The sequence below is a fragment of the Muntiacus reevesi genome, chromosome 10 (assembly GCF_963930625.1).
Source record: "Muntiacus reevesi chromosome 10, mMunRee1.1, whole genome shotgun sequence".
Taxonomy (NCBI): domain Eukaryota; kingdom Metazoa; phylum Chordata; class Mammalia; order Artiodactyla; family Cervidae; genus Muntiacus; species Muntiacus reevesi.
In genome coordinates, this window is record NC_089258.1 from 45954115 (window position 1) to 45981892 (window position 27778).

The 27778-nt window shown below is 40.2% G+C and overlaps 1 protein-coding gene across 1 annotated transcript in view; it reads right to left on the reverse strand.

The window, feature by feature from the left end:
• Positions 1–27778, reverse strand: part of LOC136176275 (CUB and sushi domain-containing protein 1) — a 1594796-nt gene that overhangs the window by 515569 nt on the left and 1051449 nt on the right. The window contains exons 8-9 of the mRNA XM_065946402.1: positions 21104–21228; positions 8836–8957 (exon numbers count right to left, since the gene is read on the reverse strand). Coding sequence (XP_065802474.1) covers positions 8836–8957; positions 21104–21228 — 247 coding nt within the window. The remainder of the gene's footprint in view (positions 1–8835; positions 8958–21103; positions 21229–27778) is intronic.

Here is a 27778-nt window from a genome sequence, read left to right on the forward strand (position 1 = left end):
ACATGCCAAACATTTTTTCTATGAACTACATAAGAGTTGAGAGTTTTAATCTCACTGTATCTGTACAGGACTCTGCAAGTCAGGCAAAGGTCACAGTAAAGCAAGTGTTTAAATAGGTTATGTTTTCCTGGTGTTATATGGGAGAATGTTAAAACTGGCGATTTTAATCCAGGCCAACGACAAAGCAAATGACATATGAAAGTTATAAACTTACATGCTTTGCCTGGTGACTCAGATGGTAAAGAATCTGCCTCGAATGCCTGAGATGGAGGTTTGATTCCTGGATTGGGAAGATCCCCTGGAGAAGGGAACGGCTCCTCACTCCAGGATTCTTGCCAGAGAAATCCCATGGACAGAGGGGCCTGGCAGGCTACAGTCTGTGGGGTCACAATGAGTGGGACACAGCTGAGCGACGAACACTTTCACTTTCAAGGACAAGCATGTAAGATATGAATGCAGAGCTACCAAAGTTATGGTCTAGATATTTTAAAATCTGTATTATTCCACATATACATTGTATGTAAGACTCCTCACAATACCCAGCAGCACCAGATATTGAAACAATTCAGAATCCTAAATGCCCAAAGTGGATTTTATAAACATGAAATATTTAGTGTACTTGTTAGGATTTAAGTAAGAGTACTTATCATGTTAGAATTTAGAAGGGATTCTGTGAGATGATATAATTGGTTCACACCTCCAGTAAAGTGAGTAAAGCAAAATGCTCCTGTTATACACAGAAAAATTCAAAGTCACTCCTTTGCTTTTAAGGAAACCACAAAACAGTGAAGCAGGTGCTGGATATGTCTGCTGTTAATGAAAATAATTGCATTCTCCACTGTGAGCACTTTGAAAGAAAGGTGTGATTTCTTCTGCTTCTGCTAGCTGGCAGGTTTATTCAGTTCCAAGTACAGCTACCCAGCATCTGTCCATGGAGAGATGACCAGAGGATAACTGGGTGTGGCTTCCTCCACCGCCCTCACCCTCAGGGGGCCAGGTCCTGGTGTTGACAGCCATCAGGGCTTCACGCTTCAGTGCAAGCCCATGAAAACAATCCCCAAGTTATTAACACGGTCTTTCAAATGCACATATCAAAGTGTCACTTAGAGGACTGTGAAGATAGCGGAACGTAGTATCCAGACCTCTGGAATATTCCCTTTTTAAGTCTGCATATTGGTGGGAACAACTGGGTAACAGGCATCATCAAAAATAAAAAGCAGCTTAATGAAAGCAACAAAATATGGGGAAAGCCAACTGCTTGAAAAGTATTACCCACAACCAAGCTTAATAGCAACAAATGTATCTTTTGTGTTATATACAACAAATGTTGCTAAGAGAACAATATTCTGTTTATAATGAAACATTTTTGTTTACCATATTTGACCATTTTTAAGACCTAAATAGCATGTAGATTTGTGAGACTGGTGACTTGGAGATAACTATACCTATTTAAAAACAATAATTATGGCACTATTTTCTCTGCCTCATTGGTGATATAAAGCAATGCATGCCTGTCCATTGCCATAGCTACTTATTCAGTATCAAATGGCCATCATTATATGCTATCCACCATGCAAGAGACTAGAAATTCAAAGATGTAAGAGAGACTTGCTTGCAAAAGATAAAAACTTATTCATCCAAATCAAGATTCCCAAGATGTACCATGATATTTTGTACCATTAAGAGATAAGCAAACAAATTTTCAAAACCCTTAAAAATAAGATAAAGTGCAATTTTAGCTCTGACTTAGTCATGAACTGGTCAAATCTATTTCTGTTTGGGGATTTTTTTTTCCCCCCTCTATTTTCGGGAATTTGACTATTTCTTCTGTTTTCAGTTGCAATGCTTGGAGTATGAAGGTTAGCTTTTTCAATTTAAGATAGTGGAAAAAATAAGAAAAAACCAGAGCCTCTTCTGCTCGGCTTGTGAACACTTTTCCGTTTGTCTTCTAATAGGGTGACATAAGTCTTTGGAAGGCCACCTCAGTTTTTACTAAATCAGGATCTGCGTACATGAAAAACACAAGGCCATATATTAAAACAAAAATATACATCTGGGTTATGTCTAGGTGACAAGCATTACAGAAAGTTTAACTTTTCCTTTATTTTACAAATGTCTAAATATTCTTCAGATATCACTTCCCTATCCTCTTTCAGCGTCACAAGGCCCCTGGTCATCAGGTGCAGAGATATCACTGCGCTGGGTCGCTGCTGAGTTTCCCGCTCTTCCTTCCGTGGGGGGATCTCCACGAGAGCAGACCTGTGCTCACTGTTTATAACTCTTCTCAACTATCTATAGGACTGTGAACTCAAAGATTTGCTGAATGAATAGATGCCATTTGGCTGCTTGTATAACTACTGTTGTGTTTAAATAAGAAGAGCGCTGAAAAGGAGAATGGGTGTAGAGGGAGATGTGTTTAAATGAAAAGAGTGAGTGGGTGAAGCACAGCCAAGGACAAAGGAAAGTTGAGCACTTCCGAGGTCTGTAAAGTTAACCAGGAGCAGAAGTAACCGGGGAACCACAGAGCCTCGAGAAAATCCGCATTTCTGTCTCACTTTATCACAAAGTGTGCGTGCGCTCTCTCTCTCACACACACCATTTACAGAAAACAGAAGAACAAATATCAAGCCTTCTCCACCTTTCTGTCCCTAGGACCAAGAATCAAAAGTTTATTCTGTAAAATCTTATGTAAAAACCTGAATGAACTTTGTGGCCAACTCAATACAATTATTGCTGCTCAAACGAAGCCTTTGTCTACATCTCCACAGGCATTCTTCACCTCTTAACTATAGTCTGCACACTACTAATGCTGTCTCCATCATGTGTGTGTGAATGCATTATACACACGTGTGTGTACGTGTGTGTGTGTGTAATTCAGGTTTGGCTTAAAAATGCAACCAAATCAAAAGCTCACACCTTGTTTTCTATTTTCTTTTGAGTGCCAAGAAGAGAGATAAAAATAAGTAAACTTGACTTAAGAAATTGAGTCAGAGCTGAGCAAAATGAAGAGAACGCAGGTGTGCCTGTGACAGAAAAGACAGGATGTTGAGAAGGAGACAGTCACTGGAACCCAACTCAGCTCATGAACAGAGTTGCAAATACTAAACAGTGATGATCGAGAGGATGTTGACGACAAAAGAGCTGGTTCAGAGAGGGGATGTACTGGAGAGTCGACAAGGACCAAGTAATGGATCCTAACAGAAGACGGATGATGACGACCTAGAAGAATCCAAGGGAGCCTCACCAAATGTGCAGTGAACGGAAGCTGGAAGGGAACCGGCTTTCCCCGCAGAGGTCAGTGACCTTTGAGAAAGGTGAGGGGGCGGTTAAATAGACCCCACTGGCGGCATCTGTGAGGGAAACACAGGGGGCGATGTGGGGTGACATTCGACCCTGGCTCTGGGCTCTGGCTCTCCACTCATCTGTGGCTCCCTCAGTGGGGAAAGAAAACCCACTAAACCACATCTATTAAAATTCTACTTCAAAACCTCTTAAAGTGCCGTGAATGCAGACAAATGCCTTTTCTGTGTCTGTATGGGTTTGTTACTTCAATTATGTACAAAACCCACTGAATAATAATAAAAGAAGTGAACGCTCCTTCCTCCCAAAGGGTACTGATAAACAGCTGTATTTTCTTAAAAGCAGTGAACATAAAGCAAATTTTCTTATTTGTCTTAAGATGTTGAGTTATTCATTAAGGTGCAATATTGGTGTATAAATTGCTGTGACTAGTTACCCATCCCTTAAATATATCTCGAATCCATTTTCTTCTCTCCAAGTCTGATGTTGTTCATTGTTCTGATTTAGGTCCCTACGCTCAGTCGTTCATCTGTGTCTGGCTCTTTGCAACCCCATGGACTATAGCCCTCCAGGCTCCTCTGTCCATGGAATTTTCCAGGCAAGAATACTGGAGTGGGTTGCTATTTCCTCCTCCAGGGGACCTTCCCGAACCAGGGATCGGGCCCATGACTCTTGCATCTCCTGCACTGGCAGCCGTCTTCTTCATCAGCAGCACCTGAAGCCCCATGTAAGCCCCTATTGTCTCATAACTGAGATGCTGTCCTGAGGTCTCCCATTCCAGTCTTGTGACCTTCAGATCTGTGCAGGTGACCGTGGGCAGAATGACCTCTAAGACACAGTGGCAGCATGATGTCCTTCCCCGGGACACCCGGCACTGACGCCTGCCCTGCAGGTTCCATTTATGGTTTGCTGAGCGTAGTCATTAGTAATAACGGAAAGAGGAGGAGGAGGAGAAGGAGGCGGAACCAGAGGAGGCGGAGGAGGAAGGTATTTGTGTAGTATCTGGAGAACTATGCTCAGGTGCTTTACACTGACTTTATACTCTTCACAACAACCTTCAGAAGCGGGAGCTAACACCGTAAGGAAACACTGGGGCTCAAAGCTGTTAGACATTAAGCATCTGTTAGACATTAAGCATCATATCACACACCTCATCTGCGATATTTTGTTATAGCAGCCTGGACGAACCACATAACACAAAGTTCAATGGATGAACCCCATAAGACAAAGTTCAAACGCCTTAAATCACTTCAATCCTGAGTTTAACACCAACAAAAACACTACTTTCTGAAGAGCTCAAATTAAAATTAGGTTCTGAAATTTTGCCAGCCAAATGTATTTGAGAAAAACACATGCACAATATCCATTTATCAAAGGATTCTAAGGAAAGCTGTCCTCCATGTTTAATCCTTTCAAAGAAAACTGCAGTGATAAATGTTTGAGAGCATTTGCTAAACATTCCCATAATCTGTGGTTCACTAACTACAGATCACTTTCTTAAGAGTTTGATCACAGGCATCCTCAAGAGTTTTATCTGGAAAATATGGATAGTTGAATGTATCTATAATGAAATATATTAATAAATATCACATTACTGTGTTAATTTTTACTGAATTTCTACTAGGCTAGTTCAGCAAGAACAATACAATTGAGTGTTTAGAAACCCACTTCTCTACTAAATTGAATCTTCTTGAGGATCTAAAGTTTAAAATGTCTTTTAAACTTTCTGCCTACATAGCATGTTCTCCTAATATATGCATATTAATATAATACACATATATTAACACATGTAATTGTCCAAATATGCATTATATATAATATGTACCTAAACTTAATATGCATTTTGATAATTATATATATAAACAAACACACGTAAGTGAATGGATTTAACTTGGCATTCCCCAATCTTATAAATTACAACATACTTTACTACGGGACACAAAGAACTTCCCACAATGACTACTCTGTATGAGCTGTTTTATGTTAACACTTGGTATAAACTGACATATGGAACATGGTTATATAATTGTCAAAGCAGGTCTAAAACCAGGAAGGAGTGTAAGTCATCATGAGAGGGCGAATCTTTCAACAAAAGAGGAGTATATTAACTCATCTCTCATTGACTCATCAATTTGGAAATCGATTTTAGATTTCTATTCTACCCTATTTCTTAATATTTACAAAGCATGTCAAACAACACATCGAGGTGTACGAACCCTTCTTGTCTAGAATGCTGTTAGTATTCTAGCAAAAGCCGTTGTCTGGAAATCTTGACATGACTGTTCTTTACTCTTATGCTCAAAATGTAATATACCTTCATCACCACGAACTTAATCGGGAAACCCCCTTATTTGGAATGTCTCCCAAGGAATCAAATTAGGCCTAATTATGCTTAATGGCAATGTCTGCTGCTTAATTTGGATGGTAATTCTGCTTAATTGAGATGCCTTCAGGTGTCTAAGTGGTGCTCTTGTTTGAGGATCCGTGTGAGCCTATCCATGCGGAGGAAGCTTTGCTTGTTCTCTGAGCATGTCACCAAAATAAATGGAGGAAGGCAAAGAAATTTCTGGAGCAGTGTAACACAAAATTCCTGAAATTTAACTTGTTAATTGTTATGTGTTCAGAATCAACAAAATACATACGAAGTCTTTACAAAAGGCTATGTAAGTGTGCCCAAACATGAGACAGAAAAGTGAACTTGTATAATGAGAGAAATCCATAAACCCAAACTGCATAAATTCATTATTTCATTTGTCCTTTTGCAGCTTGGCTAGGTTTTAAAGTCAACTTCAAAACATCAAGGGACAAATTTCATGAGTTTTAACTAATGTTTAGCCCACTGATGTCCAGTGGAACAGGAAGATAATGGGATGTGGAACATTTCAAAAGCAAAAGAAGAACCTGGTGATAATGAAAACTCTTCCCTCAACCTTCTGCTTGTCTGTGTGTGATAGACATGACTTGTCACCACCAACCACCGGCCCCTTCTCTGACTTCCAGATGGTTCTCTCCTCCAGCTGCTCAGCATCTTGAGTGTGGACATCTAGCTCAGGTGGTCTTAAGGGGAGCATCTAGGAGTTTCAAGACAATTCCTGCCACTTCTCAGGAAGACATACAATGTTTCCTCCTTGAGCATTGAACATGATGGTATGGTAGCATCTTGTGACCTGAAGGGTATGTGATCACTGCTCAGAAAGCAGATCAGAGCAGAAAGGTCCACACCAGAGCCCTCAGCTTCTTAACTAAACTGGAATTTCCCTGGCTCTGACCTTTCATTGCATGAAACAACATTTCCCTAAAAATGTTTGGCTTTTAGTCAGCTCTTCTATTATGTACAGCCAAGAGCATCCTATCACTGCACTGAATAACCTACTGTTTCATTTCCTTGTGGTTCTCATCAAAGTGATAATGGGACAGATAGCTGCAAAAGAAATGCCTCTTCTTCCAGGAGGAAGAAAGCTGACGAAGAGGCTATCAGAGCTGTGCAGAGAGCACATATGTTTCTATCCTGCAATAGGACTGAACAGCTCTGAAACCTTACCTTCCTGGGTCTCAGCTTCCTTGCTGTCGAGTGAAGGGTTTAGACAACAGTAACTCTAAGCTGCTTTTGTCTGCATAGAGATTTCGGTCATTCTAGTATATAGAGTGAGGACTGAGAATGTCGCCTGCCACGTCAGTAAATGAAGGACGTTGTGGCCATCCAGCCACCAGCCTCTGTCCCATGGGGGCACTCAGGGTGGAGGAAAGCAGGACACTGGCCCTGGAAGGTTAAGATGCAGATCCAAGCAGGAATTCCATTGAGTCCAGGTTAAGCACCTTCCCAAGTATAGAAAAGAGCTAAAATTCACTAAATTCAAATGTCTGCTTTTCTTCTATTAACAGTACTCTTTTGATGTTTGACTACCTATTTTTCCCCCAAACTGCTATATGTCCTGACTCGTCCCTGACCTGCCCTGAAGAGCTGCCCGCAGTCATCTGAGAGCCCGTCTCAAGGGCCTACATCCTGCGTGTGTGCATGCATGCTTAGTCACTCGGTCGTGTCTCCTCAATCAGAGAAGCCTGACTCCCAGGCTCCTCTGTCCATGGGATTCTCCAGGCAAGAATACTGGAGTGGGTTGCCATTCTGTCCTCCAGGGGATCTTCCTGACTCAGGGATCGAATCCAGGTCTCCTGCATCTCTTGCATTGTAGGCGGTTCCCTTACCACTGTGCCTCCAGGGAGGCCCCTACGTCCTCTGTATGCCCTCCAAACGATACTAATCCTCAGCTTTCAGGTTGTGCCTTTTTTCAGTTGACAACAGAAAAGAAATAGAGACACAGATATATAGGGGTATCTTTCATATAGAAAAATATTTATGATTATCCATATGTAATCTGGATGTAAATGAATTTTAAACTATTGGGAGGGAGTTAACCAAATTCCCTGAAGATTTCACCTGGAGCTGCTGCTTTCCTGCTGAAATGCCAGGGCATCATCCATACAGGAGTTTAGCATTTCAGAACTTGACGTGGATACTTCTGCTTGCAAGATCACCATCACTCATGTCAGTGGAGCCCAGTGTACCCTCCGACGGCCCTGAGGGAAACGTGACGCCACCAGCGGGACTCACTTTGGCTCTCTCTGGCCTCTCTGCATGGTGCCACACTCATCCCAGGTTTTGGCAGCTAAGGACGCACGTGGGAATCCCGAGCTGACCTCTATGAGGGACACGCATTTGGAGATACAGCAAGCCCCTCACTCTCACTGCACCCAGAGACAAACCCATTCTCTCTTCCCATAAAGGGCTGTTTTCTGAGGCCCTTTCCCTGTTTCCAGGTAGAGAGAGCTTAGAATCTAAGTGTTCCAACCTGGGATGATTAGGAGAATAAAGAAGAGTGTTATCATCAGTAGTTATAGGAGGACAGCGGATGTTCATTGGGACTCTCCCGGGAGGCTGGACCTTGTGCCCATTCTGGTCAGGGTTTCACCACCCACCCCAAAGCCACTCTGGATTCCTTCTCCTCTCCTCCATGTGTATAGAGTGCAAAGAGAATCAAAACCACCTGCCCACGGGTCCTCCTCTTTCACTCCCTGCATTCCACACGGAGGTCATCGACTGATTACTGACTGCTGCTGCGATGAAAAGTTCTCTTCACAAGAAAAAATATTTTAACCATACAAGATGATACATGTTAACTGAACTTTGTGGTAACCAGTTTTCAATATAAATACATATCAAATCATTATGCTGCACACCTTACACTAAACAGGTTGTATGTCAATTGTTATATGACGATCAAACTGGAAATAAAACCATAACACAGATGTCACCTTCAGGAGCAGCAGGAGGTAAGCACACTGAGAATATTTCATAACTGAATCCTAGATAGGCTTTCCAATACAGGCGGATAGACAGACGCATCAGGCAGCAGCAGAGTTTCAATTCAGACAAGACGCGAGGGTGTATGCCACTCACCAGAGCGTTCACGGTAAACAGTTGCCCAGGTAGAGAGCTGAGTTCGTCAGATGTTTACAGAGGAGAGCTGAGAGTCTTACCTTGTCAGGATCCGTCGTAGTGATGACCCAGACACAGTGAGCATTGTCTTCGTACTGAACCGGGTAATTAGGAGAGGTGATGACGCCACTGGGCCCACGCAGATTCGATCCACATGTTCTTGCTAGAAATACACAGAGATGATGTTATTTTCTACAGGATTTCATCTGTATGGTAAAGACACAAAATGCACATGGAACTTCAAGTTAGTTTTCGCACGACTGTGATAAAGAACTGTTTGTGAAATCAAATTGGCAAGTAGATTTTGCTCAGCCTTCAGAACCTTTGCTTGGTACTTGCAACACTTGCCTGGAACTCTTTATTATATTTCCCAAAGCATTACCCTTCACAGAATGAGCTGACAACAGCACCTCCACCTGAAGTGAAGTTGCTCAGTCATGTCCAACTCTGTGACCGCATGGACTATAGCCCACCAGCCTCCTCTGTCCATGGGATTTTTCCAGGCAAGAATACTGGAGTGTGTTGCTATTTCCTTCTCCAGGGGATCTTCCCTACCCAGGGATCGAACTCATCCTACATTGCAGGCAGACTCTTTACCATTTGAGCCACCAGGGAATCCTGACAACAGCACCTTGGACAATGTCAAATCAAATTAATGCATTTCAGGCCCCATTCTGACTCCTACAGAGAGGGTCTGGTAAGGCGTCTGGTTGCACACAGCTCAATAAGAATTCAGGAGACCAGAATTAATGTCTCAACTATGCCCGACAGGATATGACCTTGAATAAGTAATCCAAGCCCCCACAACCTCAACCTTTCTATTGTTTAAATGTACTTGTTTATTTTTAGCTGCACTGGGTCTTTGTTGCTGTGAGTGGGCTCTCTCTAGTTGGGGTGAGTGGAAGCTACTCTCTGGCTGTGGTGTGTGGGCTTCTCATTGCCACGATTTCCCTCGTCGGGGCTCCTGGCTCCAGAGCACCAGCTCAGGAGTGGTGGCGCTCAGGCTTCGTTGCCCCAAGGCATGTGGAATCGTCCCAGACCAGGGATCAAACCCCTAGCCCCCTGCATTGGCAGGCAGAGTCTCAACCACTAGACCACCAGGGAAGCCCCTCATTCTTTCTATTTTAAATGAGAACGATGCAAGAGATGATATTTAAAGTTCCTCTCAAGTTTTAGATTTTATTCTATAACAAATTATATCACAATGCAAATTACGACTTAAAATACAGTTGAAAGTATGAAGAAGGAAAATAGAAATGATGACTCTAAAAGGAAAAAGAAAACACCTTAAAATTGAAAGAGCACATACATGGCATGACCCAATAAAAGCAACTTAAGTTTTGAATACAAAAATATTTCAATTATCTTCTCTTTAAGAAAGGAGATTTTTTTTTTAAATGAATACACAAGTTTTGGAAATCAAATGTCATCCTAAGCTCCATTCTTAACATTAATAATTTGAACTGTATTTGAGAAAAGAGGGGAGGAAACTAACTTCATAAATAAGCACTGATGTAAGAGAAGCTCAGGTTCATTTCCCTAAGATGTCATATAACATAAACTGACTAAACTGCCATCCACTGAGGAGCAGAGTTTCGTCATCACCCGTCCTTCCCTCCCTGCTTCCTTCTCTCCTTCTTGCCAGCTGAGCATCGGTACAGGTCAGGTGCTGTTCTAGGAGACTGAGCTACAGAACCAAACAGAACTGGCTTCTGACTCCCAAGGGCCATCTTTTAGAGGAGGAGGCTGAAGAAACCCTTTAATCAGGCAGGCCTAACTATTCCCTTTTCCATTTATATTGATATAGCAATAATGTTGATTATGCCTATTTCTAAAAATACTCCTTTTTGTCATTATTAACCTACAAATCCCTCATTCCTAAAAGACTGTCCTACCCTTGATCTTGGGAAAGCATCCTTCCTTCACTGGACATTCTCAGCACCATATCTAATGTCGATGGTTGTGGACATAGAAGAATGTGAGAAAATGACTTTAGACAACCTTTTTGTTACTTGATACTAGCTAAGAACTAACCTACTAGACACAGATTAACAAAAACATGAAAGCTATCTTTCAAAATATTGGCACTTGCTTTCAAATGAACAACACCTCTTCATCAATACTGGAGAAGGAAGTGGCAACCCACTCCTGGATAATCCCATGGATGGGGGAGCCTGGTGGGCTGCTGTCCATGGGGTCGCACAGAGTCGGACACGACTGAAGCGACTTAGCACGCATGCATGCAGTTCATCAATACGGACAGGAGGTGATTTGGTTTCCAAAGCCCAGTGGGTGTGTCCTGGATCCCAAGTCTTCTGGTAAAGCAGTGACCACAAGCACATATACCTGCACTGTACCGTTTCACTCTCCAAGGAGTCTACTTTCAGGAGTGTGTTCTTGAGAGGATCATGAACTTTGGATCCACAATTTTCTTAAAGTACTCTAATATTACCAGTTGGAGAAGGAAACGGCAACCCACTCCAGTGTTCTTGCCTGGGGAATCCCATGCTCAGAGGAGCCTGGTGGGCCACAGTCCATGATGGGGTAGAAAAGAGTCGGACACGACTGAGCGACTAAACAGTGACAACAATATTGCTGGTATTAATTTGTAAAATGTTAGAAAAATAGTTAACAATAAAATCTGAGTCAACATACCTTTGTGTTACACATTCCTACTTTGTGAAATTTCATACTGAAGAGCTGACATGGCTAATTCATGTCAATGTGTGACAAAAACCACTACAATATTGTAAAGTAATTAGCCTCCAACTAATAAAAATAAATGAAAAAAAAAAAGAACTGACAAACACAATGTAGTGTCTGTTGACTAATTTTGAACTAATATTATCTAAGTGCTATTTTAAGCATTTCAAACTTGAAGACAAACAAACTCATCTGAAGAATGTGTACTGTGGGGAACTAATGTGCTACATTCCCGCTGACAATTTGTACTCCTCCAGTCATTAGCCCCAGCTGCCACTCTGCTGGAAAGTTCACCAAATCTGACAGCCCGTCAATGGCCATGGGTCCCAGTTGTGTGCTTTGAAGCCTGACCTCCAACTTGACTTATGAAATTCATCTTCATGAAATTCATCTTACCCACTGCTTGGGGAGATAGGATTATCAGTGATTATATTTTTAGAGAGATAACAATTAGTAAAATATTCATGGGAAACCAGCACATTTTCTATACTTTCCTGCATAGATGGTATAGTGTTTCATACAGAGAGAGTTGTGAATCCAGTCCCTTCAGAAGTATTTCTCACCAAAAGTTGTCAAATTAATATGCATTTTTTTCTTTTTCTTAGAACTGTCCATATTTTTGCAGTACGCTTTCCTAATAAATTAACTTTTGAATTTTTTTCCTACTCATTCTTTTAATCAAGCCATCAAAATAATCAGCTGAAATGAAATACGTGAGAATATTCATGGCAGGGATTTTGTTTTGTTTTGTTCCCCTTGCTATGTGTAATCTCAACAAGTAGAGCAATTCCTGATATTTAATAGTTACCCCCACAGATACTTGTTGCCTTAGTTTTGGAGTAGACTGATAACCTAAGTATTTAGTTCTAATCCTCTTTCTTGGGGAATTGTTGAAGCTTTTAGCTAGTACCTCAGTCTTTGATTTTTTAAGTTGTCCACATTCTAATTATCTGCCTCTTCATCGTGTGATGATCCTATCACCATCACACCAATTACAATTCATTAGGTACTATGTTCTTGTATCAAGGCTTTGCTACTAGTCACAACCACCAGATTTGCTACTGATGACAACTGGAAGTTCAACTGCCCATGTGTAGAGTCTGTATCAGATAATAATAACGTGTCTTGAGTTACCATGATCTCTACATGCCATTCTCCAAGTCTGCACAGAGGCTGAAGGGCAGACTGGACATTCCCTTCCACATCTCCTGCAGACGCCCTGCCTGGGGTTTCTCTCTATCCTCTGGTTCTGCAGCAGAAAGGCTCAGACTAAGCCGTGATCTCCCTGAGCTGTTGAGAGGGGGGAGGAGAGCGAACGCCACTCCTGCCCTGTCACTCCCCTCTTCTTCCTCCTCCATCAGCTTCCAGCACCGTAAGGCTAATTGTCTTCCATTGCCTTCACTCTCTGTCATGTTTATCAAACAGCCAGTCTTTCAGAAGGGTAAGAAGAGCCAGAGAAGAACAGAGATCAGCCATAGAGATGAGAGACGAACCAGGATTAGAGCTGCATTGCAGCGTATCCGTGAGTGAACATCAGCAGGCCAGAGTTTTAAGCAAATCTTAAAAGTGCTTAATAAATGTTCTTTGATAATAACCATGATCTAATCAATGTACAGTTAATGTTACTTATGTGACAGTGTTCTAAATTTGTAAGCTCTGGGAATGATTGTGGAGGGAGTTTCTGCCACCCGCCCAAGGGTCACAGTTAGGATGGTGAGGACCTCCAGCGGGTCACTTTCAGTTAGGATGGTAAGGGCGTCCAGGCCCTGTGTAGTTCCTTCTGTAGAGGGCGGGCGGATGGGCTCAGTTTATCTACCAACCACATCCATGCTGCTTCGCAAGCTGCAGTTTGTCTGCTATAATGAGTACGCACTGGACTGATGATCCGAAGGCTGTATGGTTTGACTCTGAGGCTCTCCCCTCTGCCTGTCTCTCTCCATTCCTGGCCTCTGCTGGCTCCTTGCGCCTCCCCAGAAGGGCTGTGCAGCTGCTCAGACACTAGAAGGCTTAGCGACCTGCTCTGATTGTGATGAGCAATCTCACTGTGTCCTTGGAGACCAGGACCTACTTCCCAAACAGTTGCTTCTGTGCTAAACACATATTCAATTAGTCAACAAAGTATTTAATTAAGCAAATAATTAGGTAATTACAATATGCTAGTTCAAGCAAGTCTTTACAGCAAGGTAGAAATACATTCCCATAATGGAAATGTATACACACATTTACACGTTTTAGAGTTGAGTATATACTCACCACTTTCTGCTCCTGCAAAGGCATTCCCCTGTGTCAGAATCTTTTTGGAAATATAACACCTAATGTAAAGTAATTTGCACAAAATCTTAAAAATGCTTAATAGATGTTCTTTGATAATAACCATGATCTAACTAATGTACAGTTAATATTACTTATGTGACAGGGTTCTAAATTTGTAAACTCAAATTTTACTTATATCTTATGTGTTTTTAAAATTAAACTAGAATTTACAAAATGATCACTGGAAATATACAAAGAAGGAAAGTGGAAAGGGAAAAAATAAACTTGCCAGTTTTGAATGCCAAGTGTGCTATTTATCCATTAGTCACCGAGTATTTGTTAAGTGTAACATGCATTTGTTTCACATGATTTATCTTATGCAACTTTAAGTAGTAATTTATCTATTTATGTACAATCAGTTCCGGGAATCTTTGCCATTCTATAGTAACTACTTGATGAAATTAAATTGAAGAGAAGAATATTCTAACTGACTAAACTTAAATTAATAGGATATCTGGACTCGGAAGCTTTTTAAAAGCAAATTAAGAATTATATTGTATAGTGTGATTCTTGTAGGATTTAAAAGAAAACCACCAATTTTATGTCTATATCCAGACTCAGCCAAAATGGAGAAAGTATGTCAGAGGTTAAGAGCTTGCTTTTCTGAATCACTCCTGAGTTCCAGATCTGGTTTATGAAGCTATCAGTTGTGTTATCTTAAATTATTTCATTTTAAGCCTCTCAGGTTATCCACTTATTATAATAATCATAACTTCATCCAGGATTTTTGTAAGGATTGAAGGAAAGAATGTAAGTAGAACACCATAGTACAGGTAATAAAACAAATACACAGTGAATGCTTCCTGAGATTTGGGTGCTGTTTCCATCATAGAAGACACAGCAAAGAAAGAACAAAATTAAGTTCTGTGCCTTCATCAGGGGATTAACCACACAAATGTCTAATGTCAGGAGGACACTTGACCTCTGCAGGAAAGCAGAGTCAGGGTTCACAGAGCATCCTGAAGAGGGTGGGCACAGAAGGGTTTGGATGAGATGACATCTGATGGTGAGTGCGAGATGGAAAGCCATCTGGAGGTCTGGGGGAGAAGCATTCCAGGCAGAAGGAAGAGAACAATTGCAGGGGGGCTGTCAGAAACACCCCAGGCATGTTCCAGGAGCATTAAAGAAAGTGAAAGTGAAGTCGCTCAGTCGTGTCTGACTCTTTGGGACCCCATGGACTCTAATCTGCCAGACTCCTCCATTCATGGGATTTTCCAGGCAAGAGTACTGGAGTGGGTTGCCATTTCCTTCTCCAGGGGATCTTCCCGGCCCAGGGATCAAAGCCGGGTCTCCCACATTGCAGGCAGACGTTATACCGTCTGAGCCACCAGGGCTTCCAAGGCATTTTATGTCAGGTGAATTTGAGAGCAGTGGCATAAAAATATGTGACTTTGTTATTTTCAGTAACTTAATAAGAAATAAAGAAAAATGGTTTTCTCCCAAGTGACATTCAAGTAAAGAGTACAAATCCTTAGAAGTTTAGAAGCGAAAACAGAAATTTATCCACATTCACTGGAATTAAAGTAAAAGTTAAAAGTGTGAGAAATCAAGAGGTACAAAACTCCAGTCACCAAATAAATGAGTCGTGGTTTAGGGAATATAGCCAATAATAATATAATATCTTTTTATGGTGATGTATGGTAACTAGATTTATTGCCATGATCATTTTGTACTGTATAGAAATATGGAATCACTATGTTGGGTAGCAGGAATTAACATGATGTTCTAGGCAATTACACTTCACAAACAAACTCATAAAAAGGTAGATGAGATTTGTGGTTACTAGCGGGTAGGGAATTGTGAAGGGGAGGATTGGAAGAAGGTAGTCAGATGGTACAAAGCTCTAGTTATGAGACAAATCAGTACTAGGAATGTAATATAAAATGTGATAAATGTACTAAATACCAAAGTCTGTTATATATGAAAATTCTTAGAGTAAATCCTAAGAGCTCTCAATTAAGATCAATTCCTTCCTTAATTGACTGGTCTGAAATCTCATAATATGTGCAGTGCTCAGACCATAGGCATTTTATTGCATTTGATAGATGGTTGAATTTAGAACATGTGACTGAGATAAGCAATATAAGGGCTGCTTTAAAAGTTCAGAGTGCATAGATTTTTTTATATCTATGACAAAGAAGGTTTTTTTTTCCCCTTTAAAGTGTATGTTTCTTTAAATCTCTGGGTTTATAGCTACCTGACATAATAATCAGTATTAAAATACAGTCTTCAAATTGGCTCTGGACCCTTAGTCTGGTAGAATGAAATCATCTTTCAGGTATAAATGGTCTTTTCACTACTATTTAAAAGGTCATTTCTGTATGGACAGAAAATATGAATAGGGAAGAATACATTGTAAAGTTCTCAGTAAATGACAAGTTAATAAGTTAAGGATACTGCTGGGCTAACCTGACTTGGAATCCTGAGATAATAATAGCTTTATTCTGTGACCCTTGGTGACTCAAACTGGCTTCCATGTAACCGCAGTTACAACTGCAAAAACCACTTCACTTTTCTTATGTGCCTTGTCAGCTTGGAGGGCAACCAAAAATATTAATTCCACAGATCAACATTCATTAGCATTAAAAGAAATTCTCCCTATATACCCTGCTTAAACACTGATGGAATAAATGCCAGCTGAAACATTTTACTTAAAAAATACAAGTGCATCCTCTTTTTCTCTATTTTGTTTGCTTATTTAAAAAAATTTATTGCCAGTTAAAGATACTTATACAGTTTCAAACAGCTCATAGTATTTTACCCTGTGAAAAATCATAATGGTTGTTTTCATATCCCTAAATGCAGTAAGTATAATTTCAAACAAAATCACTTGCATAATTACTGAGCTATGGCAACCATTCATCTGTGTGCTAACAGGAAGAAAAGGTAACATTCCCCCATCCTCAGGGCTAATTAGCTAATGTAAGCATTGGCTTAGGACCCAGTGTCCAGATGTGAAAGATCTCTCCTGACTCACTGCAATCTATCAAATGCTTCTATCTGATAATCTTCCCATGGAGAAGGCATGATAATTACTTAAGAGTTAGAGACCCTTCGTGAAGATCGGAACCTTGAGAATCAGCCCTTCCTTAATTGACTGATCTGAAATCTCATAATGTGTGCAGTGCTCAGACCAGGGGCATTTTATTGCATTTGATAGATGGTTGAATTTAGAACATGTGGCTGAGATGATCAATATGAGGGCTGCTTTAAAAGCTCAGAGTGCATCAGGAATACCCAAACTGTACTGCTCACCTCTGACTTACAATGTATTATGGCAGTAGCACAGAGGGGAAGATGAACTTGAAAAATTACCCTTGGTGTTTGGAACCTACGGATAGCTAAGTAAATACTCCTGTATTCTGTTTCATGTAGCATGAAATAGCATTATGCTTCATGTTATCCATCTCCCCCTACATTTTAGACAGCTAAAGCCATCTTTAGAGAATAGTCATAAAATCTCCACTTCAAAGAAGGTTTCTCAGCTCTTCTTTAGTTGGTCAATCAGTCATTAAAAGCCAATAGAGACACTATTTAAAGGAGGGGATGATGACAGACGCAGGGTTCCTAAACATTGCTAACCTGGAAATTGGATGGGTTTTCATAGAAGAAATGAGTGACACCAGGCAGGAAACTGCTTGTGACTCAGAGAGACCAGTTCTGCCCTTCACACCCGCAAGGGTGTGGAGAGCTGAGAAAATTTGACTGGGCTGAGCGCAACAGTGAGCGTGGCGCTGTCCATGGTAGCCACCAGCATCTGACGATTGAGAGCTTCAAATGATGCTGGTCTGAGCCGTGTGCGTAAAATGCACACTGGATTTCCAAGACAGAGTATGAATAAAAAAGGGGGGAAAAGGTATCTCCTTAGAGTCTTTTCGACTATACATTAAAATACTTGAAATGTTTAGGGGTAAATAATATTCTTAAAATTAACTGCACCTGCTTCTTTTCCAATCTGGCTACTAGATACTTAAAATATATATATATATTTATTTTTAATTGGAGGATAATTGCTTTACAATATTTCATTGGTTTTTGTCATACATCAACAGGAATCAGCCATAGGTATATGTATTTTCTCTCCCTCTTGAACCTCCATCCCACTCCTCTAGGTTGTCACAGATCAACAGATTTGAGCTCCCTAAAATTAGACCAGTGGTTTGCATTTTATTTCTAGCTGACAACCCTGCTCTAGAGGCTCCTTGAAGTGGTCCTCTATAGGGTCAGCCTAAGATGCACTGAAGCACTTGGCCATCCATCTGTATGTGTACCTGATTAGGTCATGGTACTCGGCGACTACTTGATAAATAGAAGACTGTCATCCAGACTAGAGGGAGGGATGTTCCTGCTGGCTTTGCAGCAGGAAGCTGACCTCTTGGGAGAAGGTTGTGTGGCCAGGAGGTGAGGACAGGGCAGAGAAAGGGAGCTGAGTGTGGAGGACAGGTTCCCTGCCTAACCACAAGACTCACAGATGAGCCCCTTCTAGTCCAGAAAGCAGGATATGCAGACACACACCTCTTCTCATTCATACTGCTTACAAATATAATCCTACACTGGGACAAAAATGCCAAGGGACATGAGAGAGGGATGATTGATTCCTTAATTTACCTACACACTCCACTCATGAAAAGCTGTAGATGATACAGGTAGAAAAAAAATTTTCATATTTTGAGTGATTGACTCCATCTTTCCTTCTTATAGAAATACACCCTGATGACAAAGATTCCCTTTATATTTATGCTCCTTTTCTTTCATAGAAGTATAATTGTTTGCTATATACATAACCACCCGGAATATATATACATATATATAAATGTTTCTAAGTCTCACAACAAGGTGAGACTATCTGGTTGGATTTTGGCCAATTGGACTGAGAAGCAATGCGTGTGATAGTTTTTGCAGACTCCCTCCTAAACTCCTCCATCCTATCGCCTGGAGTTTGGATGCCACCTTGGACCATGAGGATGGAGGTCTGACCATAGGGAGGACAGAGTGAGACTTGAGGACATTTCCATCTCTGAAACAGACCTGCCCATCCTTGTCCTATACTGCCTATATCTTAATTCTATATGAAAGAAACATTCACCGCCATTTGTTTTAAGTTTCTCTTGAAGAGTATTTTTCTTTTAAGTCACCTAATTGTTATCACCTTATCCTAAACAGTTTATGTCAAATTCTTCTATTTAGGAGATTTCAGGACTTTTGATTTAAGATTTATTTAATGTCTTACTACTCTAAGTGCTCTAAAATACAGATTTCTTTAAAACTGTGTCTTTAAAGATATTTTTATTGTTCACCAGACACAGTCTGCTCCAGTATATAGATTTAAAATACATATCCTATAAGAAAACACCTTCTTAAGAATTATTTCCAACTACTATAGCTCATTATTGCAGACAGTTACAAGTAATAAGTGGAAATAAACTAAAAATTAGTCCATGACAAAGAAGGTACATCTAATTGAAGCAAAACAGCTGAGTCATCAACTGGGAGTCGGGGGTGGAGGGGAAGAGATGGATAAATCTGAGTGTGAAGGAGAGAAGTGGGTGCTGGAGAGAGGGAAGAAGCTGTCCACGGGAAACCAGACCAGGAATCACACAACAGACAAACACCCTGTGGAAGAACATCTCTTCTCAAATATGATAATGTAGACTGTGAGAGCCTGTGGGGATGGAGGAACTGTCCTGCCCTTAGCCTGGCTGGAGCAGCTGTCGGCTGAGACAAGCGCCTCTGAGTGTTTGGTACCAGGTCGCGACAGTTAGGGGTCAGCATACTGAGAAAGTGTTTGGAGTCTAGATGAGATCTGACCCAAAGGGGGTACAAGGAAAACATCTGAATTAATAAATAAGGTAAGAATCAAATAATATCCCGCTCGATAGTCCCTTTATGTTACTTATAATATCAATTTGAAACAGATGCACATTTACTAGTTTTGTCTAGCGTGGGCTTTTAAAATAATGCCATATGTTCCTGACGTAGAAAAGCAAGAAAAACAAAAAATGAAAGCACATTTTTCCCCCTTAGAGGGAAGGCTAATACCTGAGGCTTGGTCCTCATTTGTCACTGGGAGAATGAGCATTATTGCTGTGTGGTGGGAACACGGGTTTTGCTAGAGTTCCTTTGGAAGCCTAATGATGTCGCATCAGTAAATATTAGTGCACAGACAGTCTAGTGACAACAGGGAGGGTACAGCCACACAGTCCTCCTGACGAGAGCGGGTGCTCCTCCAGGAAGGGAAGCATTTCATGGGGAAGGGTCACCTGCAGGCGGACCACACACCCAACTCTGCCCTCGGGGTGCCAGATGCTACAGAGGTGCGCTGCGACATGTGAAAAGGGGAGGGCATCCTATAGTAGACCAGGCAATCTAGTATTTTAGCTTTGATGAAACTAGCCACGTATTTCACAGCTGCCTCATTTCACAGGATGTAACTGACATGGTTCATTTTTACAACCAAAACATTTTAAATAAAAATTTATAAATCCATTCATCTGAAAAAGACTATAACACTATAACGAGAGGAAAGATATTGTTATATATGAAACTTCCCCTTTTATTCCTTGTTCAATTTAGTACTTTTTTCTTCTTCCTTTAAAACTACCACCTTGCATAAATTATTTGATGGCCACAACGCAGACAAAACAAAACAGCTAGCTTTTCTTTTAATTTTATTAATTTTTCCTTAGGAAAATATCCAAAACAGTTTTTTGCTGGTTTCACTATGGCTTCTATAATTCTGGTAGGATGTTTCACATATTTCATAGATGCAACAAATATTTGACCTCATTGAAAAAGATAATGATAATGCAACATTTTGTTCTATGTCCAAGATTAGTTTAATAATAAAATGATGGCTTCAGATCATGCTAACAAACCCCCTTTATCACTGATACTATCAAAATTCAAAATATTAACTTCACTGCTATTGCAAAGTGAGCATTTTTAGATTTATAGTGACTTGCATTCTGTTTTTCAAAGCATCTAGTTATATAACATATTTTTGTACATATGCAATCTGTGTGTATAGATAGATGGATATCAAGTTATATAGAATGTGTTGGAATGATTAGGTTTGCTCATGTATTTCCTGAAATTTAAAAAATACAAATATCCTTGGAAATGTTTGTCTCCTAAAAAATTTCAAAAAAAAATATTTCTTGTTAACCAACATCACCATGAAAGCATAAATCATCACAAGTTTTGCTGTCTATACACTGGGTTTGCACTTGGATCTCCTTGTGTATTCAGCTGTAAGGAAAGAGAATCTGGGCAAACGTGATCATCCCGACTCACCTCTGCAGATCGGCCGGTGGTCGCTCCACGCAGCCAGGGTCTCGGTGACTCTCTGACATGTTATGCTCTTGGATCCCTGGAGCACGTAATTGTCCTCACAGGAGAACTGTACATTTGCACCAACCCTGAGCAATTACAAAACCAAAAACAACCTGGATTACTCATGGAAGATGTCTTTAAAAAAGCCACCATGGTGCTGCCACCATGTAATGCCATCAAAACAATATAACAACATTAAGTGACCCATTAGTAATTATTCACAGATAAACCCTTTAATGCAGCACAAGACTTGTGTTCAAATTCCCATCTTGCCAACTTCTCTTAAATAAATACATGATCCCTAAGGTATCTTCTCTAAAATTAACAATAACAGACATGTTGCAGCTAAGTAAGAAATGCATCTGAAAGAAGGAAACCCTGGAATCAAAACAAAGCTGGATATCCTTCAACGTGGATAAACATCCTACCAAAAAAAAAAAAAAAAAAAAAAGACTGAAAAAGCCCAGGTTAAGAAATGGCTCAGTATACAAAAAGATAAGGACTTTTACATGAGGTGTCAAATTCCATTTATATGAGGCGTCAAATATAGTCAAATTTATAAAATAAAAAACTGGAAGGGTGGTGACCAGAGGCTAGTGGGGTTGAGGGAAAGTGGGAAGTTATTAATTCAAAGGCATAAAGCTTAAGTAAGATAAATAATTTCTAGAGATCTGCTATTCATCATTGTAGCTTAGTCAACAGTAATGTATGCTTAAATTTTTTTTAAAGATACTTTTCAAGTTAAGTATTTTTATCATCCTCATAGAACTTTCTTCCAATGAAAGACAAGGGAAAAAAAAATGTCTCAGTAAAGAATTATCTGGGGCTTCCCTGGGGGCTCAGCAGAAAAGAATCTGCCTGCAACGCAGGAGCCTCAGGAGACGCAGGTTCGATCTCTGGGTTGGGAAAATCCCCTGAAGGAAGGCATGACAACCCACTCCAGCATTCTTGCCTGGAGAATTCCAAGGACAGAGGAGTCTGGTGGGCTACAGTCCATGGGGTCGCACAGAGATGGACACAACTGAAGCTAATGAGCACACATGCATGAAAAGAATTTGTTACCACTGTAATATATTAATTATATTCAGAAGGCTGGTGCTATTATATTTCAGAAATGCATCTTACAGGAAAAGAAACTTTGCTTTAGAAAAAAAGCGACCCATCCGGCCTAGAGTCAGATGAAAAACTGCTTTGGCTCCAGAGTTGCCGCAGGAAGCATGAAGCCTTAAGGCTGGGAGCAGTAACGGAATGTGACCGCAGCATCACAGCTCAACAGGTGCATGAGGAAATGCGAGAGGCATGCCCCAGGTCTGAGCACACCCGATCCCTTCCTCTAAGCCTGCCTTCTGGCACTGAACCAAGTGTAGTGTTGCTTCATAATCCTACAAGCCTGTTGTTACAAGAGGAAACTGCCTGTGTCCTCCATTTGACAAGCTCCAAGGTTGACGTTGACAAAATGGGAATGAAAGATGGTCTTTTAGAGAAAATGTGAATAGTTGTCCATGTAATATGTAAAGCTATTAATAGGTAAAAGATAATAAAATTAAACAAATGCTGTCTTCTTGCTTACGGAAAAATTTCCTGTCTGCAACATTATAGTGGACATTATTCCAGTAATGTAAGAGCATCTCTCACACTTTAATGTAACATCCTGGGATCATCACAGATGTCTATAAAAATCATCAAATCAGGGTCAAATCAATGTGAAAAGTTCTGGACTAAACACAATTCAGCATCTTTCTTGTCCAAAGAGGACTCTCAGCTTACTAAAATTTAATATGCAAAATGTGCTTCGCCTACTTAAGAAAATTTAAAATATGTAGAATTTTCCAAATTTATCTGATTAGGAAGCCCTTTTGCACAAAGTATCCAGGGCAACTAGAATTCTATGGAGGTAATTTTGAGAAATACTGCATAATAAGGACATAATATGTATTATCTTTTTTAAAGTAAAAAGTGGAAAAAACAAACTGTAGACATAATTCTAATTTTCAATGTCTGGTTATAGCAGTTATTTAATATAGCTATACTTTTTAGACACATCCCTTCATAATTTCATTGGCCTTTGGTCATTGTTTAGACTTCTGGAAACAGACAGAATAAAAAAAAAATCTAAACATTTGGTTTGAAAACAACTATTCTATCTCTCTGTTCTCTTTGTCAGGTCCCAGTGTTCAGTTCTCCTTATTTACCTAAATTTCAGTTCTCATACTTTTCATCATTCTTTCAATACATTTTTATTGAATATCTATGTGCCACACTACTCTAGGTACCAAAGATACAGAAATTGTGATTAACAAAGTCCCATGGGGATAGCAATCTAGTTAAAGAAGGACAAAAATAAATAAATGAAATAAGAAGAAAATGAAAGTGTCATAAGTACTGTGAGCAAAATAAACCAAGCAGTGTGATTAATAATAGGTTAGAGAGCGCTGGGATTTAAGAGTGTGTAAATATTTTTTTGATCCTCTCAAACTGGGGTGCTAGTGTCTCACACAATATTTTGGACATGATCAAACATAAAGGAAGGAAAATGATATTATTGTTTTCCCCTAGCATCCACTTACTTCAGTTCCAAAGCCTGTCATTCATATTTCTAATGGGTGCACTCCACCCCAACAAAGTATCTATCTTTTTCATACATGCTTTTCATACATCTGATCAACTTCCTTTAGGTATTCTTAGTGAATCCTGTTAATGTTGACTGGTAGATCTCACTTCTGGCAATATAATACAGATATATTATCCAAAGTAGGAGAAAATATGGCCAGAGTTGCTTATTAGAAGTCATGATAGTGTCCATTAATAGAAATATGATTGACTATATTATTCCATATGTATTTTAAAGAATACAATGTTTCTACAAAATTAGCAAAATATGTAGCAATACAGGGAAGAAAAAGATTTTCTACAAAATTGTTACCCCAGCTAACTTTTAGCTTTGAGTATCTGAATCTGTGTATCAGGAAAAATCAGTATAAAGCTATTTTTAGAGTGCTAATAGAATCACAAGTACACTTTTGTTTCTATATTACAATAACTGTACTACTTCTGTTATTACAAGTTAAATTTTAAAATGTTTTAAGATCCTACTATTAGATTGTCCATTTGTTCTCACTCACTGAGACAGAACTCTCACATCTAACAGAGTTCATACCCTCCTCCGATTTTCGTCAGACAAAAATTAAAGAAGCTCATATCCAATGTAAGGATTCTTCCTAAAAATCACTATAGGGTACCACAGAAGATCTAGTCCAGAAATCTCTATCTGGGTTCTGGGGAAATCTGTCCAAAGTATGTACAGAATCCATTCCTTAATTTCTAGCCTGAAACCTTTTGACAAATGATTGAAAATAACAACAATAATAACAATAACGAGTCTTCTCTACTTTCAAACAATAAAAATCACTAATAAGTAACCTCTGTTCTTGACTGTGCAATGAAAAACAGAGCCATTGATGGGTAAACTCTGCATTGTGATGAATAAGGCTGAGCTTGAAACTGATGATGACCCAGCTTCTAATTTATTATTTCAACCTCTTGCTTTGGTTTTATCTAGAGCATAAATTAGTCTGATTTAAAATCCATGCACACTTTCCACTTCAAATACATAATAAATTAAGCTTTTATTTATGATTAGATTTTATGATTACTATATTTGAAGGCATATATATAACATTAGGGAAACTAATTTGGTTTTCTGGAAAGTACTCAGAAGAAAATAACAGAAAAATTATTAGTACCTTCCCACTGGCAAATGAATTCAGAACACCTTGGATTAAGTTTGTCAAACAATTTTGACAATTGTTAATAGTTGGAAATTGTCACAAATAATTTAGAAAACTGATTTTGTGTAATCTCAAGATAAACAGTGATTGATAATAAATATCCAAATGGCAACTCTTAAGTTAAATAGTTGAAGCAGAATGATTTTGTATTTTAAACAGAAGAGAAGAAGCGAGAAAATAACAATTTTTACCTGCATTGGTCCACAACTGGTTATGGTCTGGCTTTTAGCATGACGTGCCCTGCTAGTCATAAGCATGCATTGCTGAGCTCATGGGGGCAAGGGATGCTTCATCAAACAACTATTGGACAATGAGGTAAATAAATATAAATTATTATGGGGAAAAATGATTTTGCCTTTAGTGAAAAGGTAAGAAATTGAAAAGAAAATTTCAAAGACATTGAAATTTGTGTTGGGTATTAAGAGATCCATATAATTAATTTGTTGTTGTCGTTGGTCAGTCGCTAAGTCATGTCTGACTCTTGTGACCCCATGAACTCCAGCACTCCAGGTTTCCCTGTCCTTCACTAACTCCTGGAGCTTGCTCAAATTCATGTCCATTGAGCCAGTGATGACATCCGACCCTCTTATCCTCTACTGCCCACTTCTCCTCCTGCCCTCAATCTTCCCCAGCATCAGGGTCTTTTCCAATGTGTTGGCTCTTTGCATCAGGTGGCCAAAGCACTGGAGCTAGAGCTTCAGCATCAGTCCTTCCAGTGAATATTCAGGGTTGGTTTCCTTTAGGATTGACTGGTTTGATCTCCTCACTTTCCTCGAATTGAGTATCTGTGTACTAGCGTGAAACCCACCATAGAAAGCCCTGTTGGTTTCAGAGTTGGTGATTTGTTCAGGGAATGGCAAGTAGCCAGGTTTGTCCTGAAGACTGCTGCTCCAGAGAGGTGCCCATTCCTTCCTGCTCCAGAGGTTCCCCCATAGACTACGGGATTCTGGGTGCTCTCCTGATCTACCCCTCCTCCTTTCCCTCTCTGTGAGGTAAGCTTAGCTCTTTCATTGCTCCACACAATAATTCATTGGAGAAATATTAACCTGAAACTGGGAAAAGCTGGGAAAAGAAGCCCCACACAGAGGCAGACCCCAGGAGAAGGCTCCCCAAGGGAAAGCCTCACATTTCATTAACCTTGAAATCCCTCACCGCCCTCAGCGGAGCTTGTTGCATTTACAGTATCCCTGAGACAGATACTTGTAGGTGACTGCACAGGATGAACAAGAGACAAAGACATGAATTCAGCCACCTTGCACCTCGCACTAAATGTGCACCCAGCCACCACAGTGCAAGACTCCAGGAGTAAATTACAAGGGTGGCGAGCAAAAACCACCTCAGGAGTCACCTTGCTAGCCTGTGTCTGTGATCATGTGCCTCTATTTCAAAAGAAGCTGTTTTGGATAGCCTACTGATTCTTTGATAAATGAGCCATACTGCACTGGGGAAAGGAACTCTGAAGCTCAACTGTATATTCTCCACTGATGGCAAGACCTGACCCTAATACACGCAGACTGACTTCAGGCTGCAAGATGGTCCATGTAAACCAGTCCCTCCCTCCTAAGACATCGTCAGAGGTGTGCACGGCCTTGCAGACAATGGCATCATTGAGAGATGCATGTGTGGCTTATGTGAATATCACAATCCTTTTATTAGCCTTTTGATTTTCACACATTATGTGTCATTTCTGGGTCATTTTTCTTCTTATAGTGACAAGTTTTAGACTCGTCTCTTCAAGCCTTAAGGCAATTTAGTGTCACTAAAAATGCATTAGAGAGTAGATGGATCTCTCTAGCCTAAGGAAAGAAAAGAATCTAATATTTCATAGGATTTTTAGATACTGTATGTTAATAAAAGCTCAACAAAGGCCCCTGACAGAGATCTGAATACAAGCAATAATAATGCTGTGAACAGGGCTTCAAATAACAGGGACCTTCAGACTCGGAGAGACCTCAGATGTGTGTGTACAGCATTTAGAAGAACCTGTGAATCTTCCCATGAGCAAATTTAATTTGCATCTTCTGAGTATGTCCTAAGTTCATGGGGATCCACTATTTAGCAAACAAGAAGATTTTTTCATCTGACCAAGTAGAAGCGTGAAATCCTTAGATTCACACCCACCTATTCCACATAGGTGGCTTTTGTTGCTCAGTCACTCAGTTGTGTCTGACTCTTTGTGACCCCATGGACTGCAGCACGCCAGGCTTCTCTGTCCTCCATTATCTCCTGGAGTTTGCTCAAACTCATGTACATTGAGTCAGTGATGCTATCCCACCATCTCATCCTCTGTTGTCCCCATCTCCTCCTGCCCTCAATTTTTCACAGCATCAGGGTCTTTTCCAATGAGTTGGCTCTTTGCAAAGTATTGGAGCTTCAGCTTCAGCATCAGTCCTTCCAAAGAATATTCAGGGTTGATTTCCTTTAGGACTGACTTTAGGAAGACTCTCAAGAGTCTTCTCCAGCACCACAATTCAAAAGCATCAATTTTTCGGCACTCAGCTTTCCTTATGGTCCAACTCTCACATCTGTACATGACTACTGGAAAAAACCATAGCTTTGGCTATACGGACCTTTGTTGGCAAAGTGACATCTCTGCTTTTTAATACACTGTCTAGGTTTATCATAGCTTTTCTTCCAATGAGCAAGAGTCTTTTAATTTCATGGTTGCAGGACCAAGCCAAGCTGAGAAAAGCATGGATCAGGGATCCTAGGGAAAGCTGAAAAGCTATCTTGGGGCAGGTGATGCTGAAACCACAGCAGGCCGTATAGGTGTTCAGAGTCACCTGCACAGATGGGTGTTCCCGGGTGCCCTGTACACCGTCTCCTGTGTGCTGATGTGGCTTTGCCG